The 12,144-nt window shown below is 45.0% G+C and overlaps 1 protein-coding gene across 1 annotated transcript; it reads right to left on the reverse strand.

Annotated features, from left to right (window-relative positions):
* Positions 1 to 29: 29 nt before the first annotated feature.
* On the reverse strand, positions 30 to 10,341 carry LOC125756833 (uncharacterized). Its single transcript, XM_049411797.1, has 3 exons — positions 10,045 to 10,341; positions 9,792 to 9,976; positions 30 to 934 (listed from the first exon to the last, which is right to left on the reverse strand). Exons 1-3 carry the CDS (start codon positions 10,058 to 10,060, stop codon positions 674 to 676), a joined length of 462 nt encoding a protein of 153 aa, XP_049267754.1. The 5' UTR covers positions 10,061 to 10,341; the 3' UTR covers positions 30 to 673.
* Positions 10,342 to 12,144: the final 1,803 nt, after the last annotated feature.

Here is a 12,144-nt window from a genome sequence, read left to right on the forward strand (position 1 = left end):
ATTTGCTGCAATACAGAAACGTTCTCGATTTGTTCGAGTAGTGATTAGCATTTATGAAAGATAATTAATGCAAGGTCATGCTATATGTATTACTTTCAATTGAAAGACCCTGTGGCACAATCTTAATTATACAAAAGTAATATACAGCCAGCAGAGTCAACATGTGCCGTACAACTCCTCTCAAGTTTCAAGGAGGCTATCTGGGTAACAGTTGGGAGCATTCGCAACCAGCCGGACAACACATGGGTGGCCCTGAAAAGGGCCGTTTCATGGCAGGCAGCATTTGCCAAGTTTCAGTAAGGTTGAAAGTCGGGTGAATTGGTGACAGAGCATCTGAACATGTAAAGCAGCGCACAGAAAAAAGACACAAGAGGATTAATATGATTCAACAGGACAACTGTTGCACTTGCCACTAGTTTATTCTTTTAAAAAATATGTATATAGTACATACCCACAAGTGCACCACATGCAACAATGACTTTTGCTCATAACGGTGCTTAAAAAAATTTGAATGTTGTGCACTTGTACATATGTGTATTACCCCCTCCTTTTTTTCCCTTCAAAATAAGCTAATTGCAAGTGCAGTGGTTGGCCTGTTCAATTGTATTCCTCCTTTCATGTCTTGTTTTTGTGTGCTGCTTTACACATTAAGATGATCTAAAGCAGTCTTGGTTCATGTTGGGAAGGTAGGCGAAGGAATTTGCTGCACTCGCAGGACTTCGTGGCCTTTTGTGTTGCAGTGGCTGCACTTCAGCAGCCTGTAGCAGATACCCAGCTCGCTGTGTCCATGTGACTTCACTCCAGGTCCGAAGTCACGGGCAAGAGAACTGACGATTTTGGCCAGCTGATCGATCCCTTGGCCTCTGTGCACATGGTACCCATCAATTGCTAAGAGCGCACGTCGTGGCTCTTTCGAGGAATTGAGAAACCGATGCTGTGGGAACAAAAAAAATTAGTGCAATTAGGAAAATTGTGATGCATTGAGACAAGAAAGAACTTGCAGATCAACTGAAGTCACTAAACAAAAAGAAAGGGAAGTGAACAACATGGGACCACAGCCTACAGTTTCATAAGATAATGGAAAAATTTGGCAACATAAAGTGTTGCTAGTATGCTGCAATGTGAAAATTTTTCACTGCTAGATGGGGCTCAGCCGGAACTTTTGAAATCAATACACGCTCCTTTGAATGTTTACATTGCCCCTGTATATGTGGCTTGCACCAATATCACAGCTTGAAATTACATAGCCATCCACCCCGTGTGTCGGAACGGAACTAAAAACAAAAACAAAAAGATATTTTTGGCCGGAACGAATATAACAAACGTTATCTATTATTTCGTTCCAGAGTGAAACCGAAATATTTTTTATCAGTTTTCACTTCCCGGGAAAACTTGGTGACCTGGAACAACCGAGGTCATGCAACGTGAGCAATAATACATATGTCAGGGTATAGTGTTAGTGCTTATTTCATGCAACCAAAGTAAAGATGTTCAAATTTTATGAAAAATGAAAAGAGTGGCAACCAGAGCTGTTTATATTAATGCAAGTGGACCTTCGTGTGCCAGCCACACTAGTGTGGAGAGGGCATTCTCGGTGCTGAAGTTTGTTTTATCAGAACAGCGGTCTTCCACCCTCGATGACGGGCTACTTCTGAGAAAATGCTCACTCCCTTGACACAAAACATAGAACCTGCTCAGAAAATTCGTAATTCACTTTTGAGAAATTTAAATACAGTAACTTGGAAGGGTGCTAGTTTTGGGGTTTTGTGTGGCTGGCCCAGAAGCCCCTCAGGGACGAGACCAAGACAGACCAGCAACCATCTTTACTCTGCCGAGCCTCGGCCGCAACTGCCCACTGCCAGTGGCTGCTGAGTGCGAGCTGCGAGCGCACCATCGCTCATCATTCTCTTCTTCTACGGCCAGCACGCTCGCAGCCACCGCTTCTATACTGCCCCCTCCCCTCCGGTGAAACAGGGGAGGAGGGCGCAGTAGCCGCTATCCTTGGCCACAGCGGACAGCACGTGGCGTGCACGACCACACGTCGGCACGGTTCGTCCACCACTGTAACCAAGGTCCCGGTGTTGTCCGTGGCAACTGGGGGCTCCGGGGCTCCGCATCCATTTTCGGGTTAGCAGTCGTCGTGGCAGCCGCCTTGCTGCCACCGTTTGTGGTTGCCTGCTCTTTCCTGTTGCTGACCTCTGGTTCTTCCTTCCTATAAGTGTATAGAAGCGTATAGACAAGTATAAAAGTGGCGGCTGCAAGCGCGTCGTCCGTAGAAGAAGAAAACGAACGATGGCACGCTCGCAGCTCGCAGTTGTGGCCGAGACTCGGCGGAGTAAAGATGGTTGCTGGTTTGTCTTGGTCTCCTCCCTGACGGGTTTCTGGGCCAGCCACAGCCACGACACCCCACATAGCTCGCGCTAGTCTGTAGCAATTCGTCGTACAGTTACTTGCGCTCCTCTGAAGAATGCGGGAAGAAAGTGTTTTACCCGTCCCACGTTCTTAAGAGGAGCGCAAGTTTACCACAAATCCTATGTTTTTATCGTTACTTTACCTTCAAGTTTTCGCATAAAAATAAGAACCGTTACAAAACATTATTTTTTTAGTTCCGGAACAGAAACGGAACTTTTTTCGGTGGAACGAAACTAAAACCGAAACTAAAAACATTTCGTTCCGACACCCTGCATCCACCATTGCGATGAATCACTACTGAAAGCTGACCAACCACCACTGAAGCTATAGTGACAGTACTAGAATATGTACCGTACTTACTCGAATCTAGGCCGCTCTCGATTGTAGGCCGACACTCGAAATTCGCAAGGCCAGAAAAAAAAAAAACTTAATCATGGTACTCGAATCTAAGCCAACCCCCCACTTTCGCACATTGTTTTTTATAAAAAAACATCAGCTTAGATTCGAGTAAATACGGCACATGCATTTCAGATTCAATTAATGGTTGCCTGCACATTTGTATAATGCCCCAACTGCTTTGACACTAACGCAAGGAAGCAGCAGCCAACGAAAATAAATATGAATATTTCAGCCTGCCATACATGGAGAACACGTGCAAGCATCCAATGCTCATATATGAAAGACAACAGTGTTAGAGGAGAGAGCCTGGTGCGGATAATAGAAGAATTTTGACACAGCAAGCCTGTGATGTACACTTCACTACATAGTCAAAAGTCTGATAAAAACTTGTCAGATGGGGAAGGTACCAGATTAACATATTAGAATGCGCCTCAAGCTTTTTAAAAGTACATAAAATTGATGCTTCGGGACCACTATGGCCCCATTGCTCACATTAAAAAAAGCATCAGTGGGGTGCCTATGTATAGCCTATGTGCCACAGCGTGCAGGTAGGGCAAATTACCAAATGTACAGCTAGTTCCACATTTTTCCGATTTCATAAAGATTCCATGAGCAAACATGAAGATTACTAATTTGTAGCAGATTGAGTGTATTCAGATAACATCGGTGCATGTCTGTGGACCCCTTTAATTTCGCTGAAAAAAAAAAATATTTTGCTGTATGAGTCCCTAGGGCCACGAAACCAATGTTAGTTTTGCGAAAAAAAAAAATTTGCCTAAGTCAAAAAAATTTGGACGGAAGTCTTCACTCAGCAGAACTGCTTTTTGCGAATTTCCCGAAAATACGATTTTGACGAGATCCTACAAAGAAATTATTGCAGCTGCGAGTCAATTTTTCTTGGCTTACTGTGAGTAACGTGCATTTATAAAATGTTATGTTGCAGTTCTGTTGCCCATAACTTATGCAAAAGAAGTTGCAAATACGGCACCCATTGCTCAATAATGCTCTAATTTCAGATTTTTTCACTCCGCGTCTATAATACTCGAAATTTCCCAAATTTTCCAGAGATTTGCCACGCGTTAGGTTAACCATTGTGCTAAGTATGATTGCCGAGGATGATGTCAGACGCAAACCATAAATGCATATGGTAAGAAACGTCTCTAAAAATAAAATACTTCGAAATTCAGTTTAAAAAAAAAGGCCATCTTCAATTTTCTTTAAACTCCCCAGAATTAAAGCCAAGCACGTGCTCTAACTTAATCTCTAAAAACATGTTGCATTATTTTTGTTAGATAGGAGTTACAAAGCCACCAAAGTGTCCAAATTGACGTCAAGTTCACACACAACCACTTAAAGGGGTGGTGCCATCAAATTTGTGGCTTGTGCATTCTTTGTTGCAAACATTTCTCATTGATCTAGGAAGCATGAGACACACTCCCAAATTCATGTATTCTCTCGAAACTATTTCACATCGCCTTAGTTGTATGAACGACTTTCGGTTTCGGTTTCTGGGCGACAAGTTGGACACCGACATCACCGTGTAGGAAGCTAGAACAAGTGCACCCACAAAGTTGTGACACATGCAGTGCTGCATTGTCTGCTCTCGCACACAGATGCAAGCAACCGTCCGGACGCCTTCAAAACTTGCTAAAATCCTCCATCATCCGCAGATGGTCGGCGAGCTTTCAACAATGACTGGTAAAACCAGTTTTGTCTACGTAACCCAACAGCAGCACCACATTAGTGAAAAGATGTTGCGTGGAGTTTTGCACAAAACTCTCCACAGAATGGTACTGCACTGTTAAACAGAACGTCTCAAACAAAGGTGAAAACCACCTAACGTTATGGAAATTTCAAGCAGTATTGAATCCATTGCAAGAGACTCTTGTCTGCTGAGACAGTCATTTCATAACAACTGACCTACCTTCATTTTAGAGACTAAAAACATGAATTCACAAGTGCAACCAGTACTTGCTGGAAGCAATCCACACTAACCAGCTGCTGAACTCACTGAATATTGGCATGACTCTGCTGCTCACTACCCGAGGCCAGCAAATGCTGCAATGACATTGCTGTGCCTATAGTCGGGTACAACTTTAGAAGACAGGAGAGGCCCCGCCCAGATGACCGAAGCGCAGCAGCCAATTGCCTCCGTGACTAAAGAAATAGTCCCGCTAGGCATGTTAGGCATGTTCTCCGTCGGCGGGGTCACCGGCCGTCCGGCTCATGACGTCACCTGAAGTGCGCGCCTATTGGTGGAGGCTCGTATGCATCCGCCTTTGAGGGGAAAATGCCGCTGCCTTCTAAAGTTGTACCCGACTATAGCTAATGAAAGCTGTGATGTTGAGAGGGTTCTTTCAGCTGAGGTACAGAGTCGTCCACTTCCACCTTGAACACCGCACCGTGCGGCCAGCACTCCGCGGAGCGCCTCTCTTGGTTGCTTGGGTAACTAGCGCGTATGCGCAGTGACAGCTCTAGGCGGAGCCTTCGCCGCGTCGTCTGCTAAAGCGCGGCAGCTCTGCCGAATTGTACTTGCTTTGCGGTGAAGCTAACTTCGCTCTTGCTATGCGCATGCAAATCCAGCATCCAGCACGGTTCAGAAGAAGCGAAGCGACTGCACCTTGTTCAGTCTAGCTTTTGCTGCTAGTGTTTTCTTTCATTTCTGGATGCGATCTCACAACCAATAAACCTCGGTCCGTGCATGAGTAAACTTTCACAGCCGCGCTTGAACTCCTACAACTAAGCAACTCAGCTCCTTTGAGCCCAGTAGCCAGAATGTTCCCGCTGCTCACGCAAATGTTTTTGATCAGCTTCAAAGCTAGGCGCCACAAAATTGGCGATAAATGCATGGTAAGGTCTGACATAACAGCTTTAAATGTGCGAAAGTTTGGATTCTTACTCGCCTGAAAGCAAAAGGATGTGAGCAATTTGCCAATTTCAGAGAAGTTACATTACATTCAGGTGTTATCAGCACTGCTGCCTTCATGCGCTAGTGAATTTAACTCGCCAATACGACGCCCTAATTTGCTACTCATTTGCAACCATGCTTATTCATACCATTGATGCAGAAAAATGAAGAAGCATTCTAACAGAGTTTGCAACGCAATCAGTTCACCAAAGAAGCGCCGCTGACAAATGATTACTTCTGTAAGCAGGCGCTGAATAAAGCTTGACTCCCTTTTTATCGCTAGGTGGCCCAAAGCACCGCGTATCGCTTTATATATTTCTTGGCTCAAAACTTTAGCACGAAGCAGAAAGTTTTCCGTGAGCCTTCAATTCACAGCGCAAACTTATATTTTTTTATTGTCGACTTTGTGTCGCCAAACTTTCAGCTGATGAAAACAACCGTGTGAGTAGCGGGAATATTCTAACTGTACGGCACAAAGCATCTGAGTAGCTTAGTTGCGGGAGTGCCAACCCGGCTTGGCGATCTTACTCGTGCACGGGCCAAGGTTTATTACTTTTAAGATCGCATGCAGAAAAAGAAAACAGTAGGTAAAAACGCAGTGCGAAACGAGGCGCAGTCGCTGCGCTTCTCGATTTCCATGAGATTAAGTTACCTTCATCGAAGAGCAAGCGCGATTGGGCGGAGCCGCTGCGCTTTAGCAGACGACGCGGCGAAGGCACCACCTACAGTTGTCACTGCGCTTGCGTGCCCCAGCCGCCCGCGAGAGACGCTCCGCGGAGCGTTGGCTGCACGGTGCGGTGCTCAAGGTGGAAGTGGATGCCTCGGTACATCCAAAGGTGAGACAGCTCTCGAATGAAGACCAACATGCTGCACATGCAAATGGCAATGTACGTTAACAAGGACGCGTAAAAAATCGGTGATCAGCTTTTTGTGAATTAAATGTGTCTTTTCCTAGATGTTATCAAGGCTCTTTACTGTCCTTTTGACTTATCAATTTGTGTAAATGTATTTCATGTAGCATTTCTAAACTAAACCCCCCCAAAAACATGCAGTTCAATGATGGTTCCACGAAAAATGTGATTTCTCTCAAATTACCAGCTTGAAAAATAGCACCCAATTTTTACCCTCTAATTTGAAAAAATATAAAACACAAAAACAAACCACCGTAGTTATGCAATTTGTGTTAGAATGCTTTGGCTTCCTGTGCGACACAATTTGTACAAACCTCACCACCAGACAGGCATAGATGAGACTGTGGCTAAGAACATGTGCAAGGTTGTAACCAAGCTGATCACTGCGCATCATAGCAACAATAAGGCCATCGTCATCACCATGACCAAAAAATAATGAGCCACCGATCAAGACAACAAATGTGTGTGTGTACCTTTCATCACATTTACCACCAATCATACAAACAAGAAACGAGTTCATACATTTGTTCATATTTGTGTGTTATGTGCTAGACAGCTTCACTGGTAACCTGCCTTCACAAAATGGAATGGCTCGAAATTTTTATCACAATTTTACGCACCAATTCAGTCATACACACAACACATTGTAAACAGTGGTAGTTTAGCAATAATACGCCAGCAAACGAGCAAGGCCTTATCTATAAGAAAGCAACATTGTGCTTATAAAGCCCCTGTTGCTGTGGTTCGTGTTTGTGCACTCAGCATGTATACGCACTGCGCATAAGCACCACGGCTTGACACAGGTTGCCAGTTCCCTTAGTCACAGTGATGGCAAAGCCGCCTCTCAGCAATCACTCCTTTTGCCTTATAAAAAGCATAGAATAAAGTGGGGATGCCTAATAATATAGATTGTAATATCAAGCACGAATTATGGTGCATGTAAAGAACAGAAGACTGTACAGCAATCCGAATCGCTCCTTTGCACAGTATGAAGGCCTGTCCACCAGGCTGCACAACAAACCGGTTTTTGCAACATTGAAACATTTTAAAAATGCAAATCCTGTTGAAACTGCAAAAAGTGTGCTAGATTCTATCACTATAATTTACGGTCCTTCCATTTCCACTAGGATATGATAGCACATTCTAGCCAGTTAGTTGTCTGTGTTTCTAACTTAGAATTATTATGTTTAAGCTGTTGCATTAACGTAGACAGAACTTTCAATGGCAAACTTGTAAGGCATATTGGGAAACACCCAATGGCTCTCTATTGATGAATAAAAGGCTTTTACAGGGCTCTAAAATTGCCAAAGCTCCGAACGAGTGTGACTATTGGTGTTGAATCCTTCGTCTGAGGCAAGCTTTGAGATTGGGCTAATTGCTAATCCATCTTCAACAAAAAGGGTAGGAGTGGACAACAGACAAAGAAGGGAACAAAGACAACCGTTCCCTTCTTTGTCTATTGTACACTGCTGCACTGTTTGTTGACGATGAACTTTGTTTGAGGTTTCTAGTCTCACTGATATAAGTCGTATCAACGTTCATGCGTGGAATTTTGTAGATTACCCCTGGTAACTTTTATTGCTCCAAGAGGTCTTTAACATGTGTGAGCTGTCATGTTACCTAGTTTTTTGGCATCTGGGAAATTCTCACACAATTAGTGTAAAAAAATCTTGCAATTGACTCGCTTATTCCCTGCACCATGGGATGCCCACATACTTTTGCTGTTCCCGTTTGTCCTCCCAAAGAATCAAAGTGCTCCTTCGACAAATAGTTTCCAGGAGGTTACCCACAAAATGCGTGAACTGTGACACATCCTACATTAGTGGAACGAAAAGTTCAAACAAACAACAAAACACCATAAAAAGTGCCTTGAGAAAGGCAAGACGTGCTCAAACACTGGTGGATAATTATTCATTACTAACCAAGCGATTAATTTGGACACCACTGCTCTAATCGCAATGAAGAAAATCTTTATACATCTGATCTCAAATGTGGTATGTGTGCAACTTACTTTAGCTGTACATGTGTTGACCTACCCAGGATATACACCAGCACCCACTGGCACCTAGGCCATAAATAATCACCCTCTTCGCATTCTTTATTGTGAACAAGGGGCCCATAGTGGTTCTGAAACGTTAATTTTAATTGTTGCCTTTTCAAAAGGTACCTCACATACATGAACCCATTTCGTCGACAGGTTTTCATTCGTCCACTGAAACAGATCGAGATAGCAGTGACTTGTGGGCTTTCATTTATTCAAGGGCAACAAAAGTTACCTAACAACGTCATAGTGAGTTGGTTGTCACTGAGAAGATGCGGACACTGGCGGTTTTCTGAATTTGGTATCACCACATACTGATGTTTCAGTCAAACATTTCTTTTCCCATGCCTTGAAAACACTGTCTTACTCTATTAGTGGCCTTCGGTGAGAAAGGCTAGGATGCTTGTGTCACTACCACTGCCATTGTTGATGAACCATTCCACGGACATTGGAATGGTTTATCAAAATTGTCTCTAACATACGAGCCAGCTCATGTGACGGCACATGCAAGCCATGTATTCTCAAATGCCTCTACTAAAAATGGCACCACGTTGCCTCACTCCGCTAAATCTAAATACTGAAAAGCATCCTCACTGTCCATGTATGTCACCGTCTTAAAGAAAGGGCATTAAATTTCAAGGCCTTGTTTTCCACTGTGTATAATGGCCACATGCAAGATCACTAAAAGGTGTGCACGTGCTTAACGTGCATTGTCACCTTCATTTCGGTATTTTCCCTGTATCTCAACATCGTGTGAACGCCTTGTCAATAACAACAGTCAGGTATTTCAGATGAACGCATATACACGGGAGAAAATTGCTAGGAGCACTTACAACTAAGTTTTAAAATTCGTTAGAATGCGGTGCGGACGGTACGCATCTACATACCGCTTTGATCGGGTCTGTTGGCAGTGCAGGTTTACCGTGCAGCAATACGGATATGCCATACCGTCGTGGTCGGCATGTCAGTATTATAACCCGCAAGACCTCTACCGCATCACTTTACCGCAAGCAATGAGCAACTAGCGCGGCTAAAAAGTTCTTAAAAAAAGCTGCGTGCCGACCACGACGGTACGGCATTTCCCTCAGCGGCGCGCACCAGTATGTCAGCGTAAACTTACCTCGGCGTTCAAGATTCGAACACACGGCAGGCGTTTCAGCGTAGCCGTCAGCTTGCGGTTCAGCAAGCGCGTTTTCTTGATCTGGCGCTCCGCATCGGCGTCTTCAGAGCTGGAGCAACGTGGCAGCACTTTGAAGACGTATACACCACGGGGGCCACATCGTGCTGCAGTTGCAGAACTAACTTCTAAAATGTAAAGAAAATACAACCTTCAGTGACTGATGCCAAGCATCTCACAATTTCAGAATACGTACCCCTATATTGTCGCATATATCTTGAGGGTCCGCGTTGGCACCGCAAACGTCGTTACCACCAACGTCAGTCTACGCGCTGAAAGTGCATCGCAGAGACGGCCTCAGCCATTCGCACAGCGTCAAAACCACCAAAACTAAATGTGCAGGTCTCGACGGATGTTTTCAAGTGAAGGCGACTCCTGCACATGAATTTAACCTGGCTGTCACCTATCAACACACCGCGTAAAGAAGGCATAACTCAAACAAAGCCGGCGACTGCGGTGAGGGGGTGAGGGTACCGAGTAGAACGGTAGAACATAGGCACATAGGCAAGTAAAGGCTGGGGACAAGGCCGAGGAATCGTCGGATCTTTCCCTAGCTACAACAGTACCTGTCTAGGGGCAGGGAGTACCTCCCTATGGTAACGTCAGATCCGGTTTCGCGCCAAACCGGGAGAGCCCCGACTCCGGGGATACGCTTTCGTCGCCACCCGCATTTTGCTTTTCCGCGTTTTCTCGTTAACCATAGCGCCTTCTCGCGGCAAGCGTGCCGATCGTTTTTTTTTTGTGCCCCTTTAGCCTGCGACACATCGCGGCCACACGTTTCAGCTTCGCTGGTCAACCATCTGTACGGAGTGCTTGTGCGGTGATTTCAACAGCGAAGCTGTTTAAGCTATCGGCAACTTGTGCTCCGCCGTGCAAAACTCCACAGGTGGGTGGAGGGGCACCTCCTCCATCTTAAGTGGGGGCCGGGCAGGCAGATGCGGTCGAGCGTCATTTTGTGCTATGTATGCCATGGCAAAAAATATATATATATTTGTGGGCGGGGGCGGGTGGGGGGCACGGGCCCGGTGTGCCACCCCCTGGTTACGCCACTGGTGCATATGAACAAGGCTCCCGTTCTGGGTGCCGAAACGTCAATGCATATTTATTCTGTTGTGGTCGGCGTCCTCGTCTTGTTATTCAATGATTCTGCCCGACCACTAGGGTGTCCGTCGAAGCCTTGATTTGACATATATATATATATATACAAATATATATATATATATATATATATATATATATATATATATATATATATATATATATATATATATATATATATATATATATATATATATATATATATATATATATATATAGGCTATCGTACCTGTGCTGCCGCCGCAGTTTGCATCAAGAAACCTCGGGCCGAAAGTGCGCCGCCGATGCTGTCATGCCCACCGAACCACTGAAACACTGTTTTCCGCCAGCTGCGATGAACGCGCAACGTCGATAACCGTCGCGCACTACAAGAACAAAAGAAATGCGGTCGAAATCGCATAAAAGCAAGGCGACAGCTAGGATCACTCAACCATTTTACCGTTGGCATTACCAGTTGAAGCTTCAATTTAGTGCCTCGGTCTTCCTCTGCGGCAGCACTGAATCTTACGGATACATTGAGAGTAAAAATATACATGGTTCGAACTTCTGCGTGCCGTCGAGCTTGCTTTCACACCGTGCCATAACACTGGTGTCGCACGGGCACTTTTGATCGCGATCGGGGCCGATACGGATCGAGTTTGGCGCGGAGGTTAGCCAAATGGCGATTAAAAACTGACCATGCAGCAGCACCTCAGACTATGTCGGTATCAAACCTGCAGGCTGCGATCAAATGTGCCCGCCTGACGGCGCTGTCAGGTCCACGCTCCGCACATCGTTGTTCCTACCCGCGCGCGAAAAAAAAAAAAAAGAAAGAAACGATGGCTTCAAAAAGCATGCAGCCGCTCCGCGCGAAAGAAAGAAATGAAAATGACGTCTGAAAACAAACAACAACAAAAAGCAACGTGGCTCCACCCAACGTTGGCTCCGCCCCCGTCCCTCAGTGCACTTCCGGAAAGGGCGACCCGATAACAAGAGGTCCCGCCGCAGTTGCCAGCTGTGGGATCTCTTTCTGTATGACTTTCCCTGTACTTACAAGTGTTATTTGGAAATAATAAAATTGAAACGCTTATTTACGCTTAGCGTCGTTGGGGAGAGGTGAGCGAAAGATAGATGAAAGGAGAAAACCAACGCGTGTCCTATACCTGAAATATCATAAAAACAACTTAAACAAGCAATAGCTTAGTTATGCCATTAGTTA

This window comes from Rhipicephalus sanguineus, unplaced genomic scaffold (genome assembly GCF_013339695.2).
Source record: "Rhipicephalus sanguineus isolate Rsan-2018 unplaced genomic scaffold, BIME_Rsan_1.4 Seq926, whole genome shotgun sequence".
Lineage (NCBI taxonomy): Eukaryota > Metazoa > Arthropoda > Arachnida > Ixodida > Ixodidae > Rhipicephalus > Rhipicephalus sanguineus.

Coding starts and splice junctions, on each gene's coding strand:
- LOC125756833 (XM_049411797.1), bottom strand. Junction 935..9,791: donor TTCGAATCTTGAACGCCGAG/GTAAGTTTACGC, acceptor TTGTTCCCACAG/CATCGGTTTCTCAATTCCTC.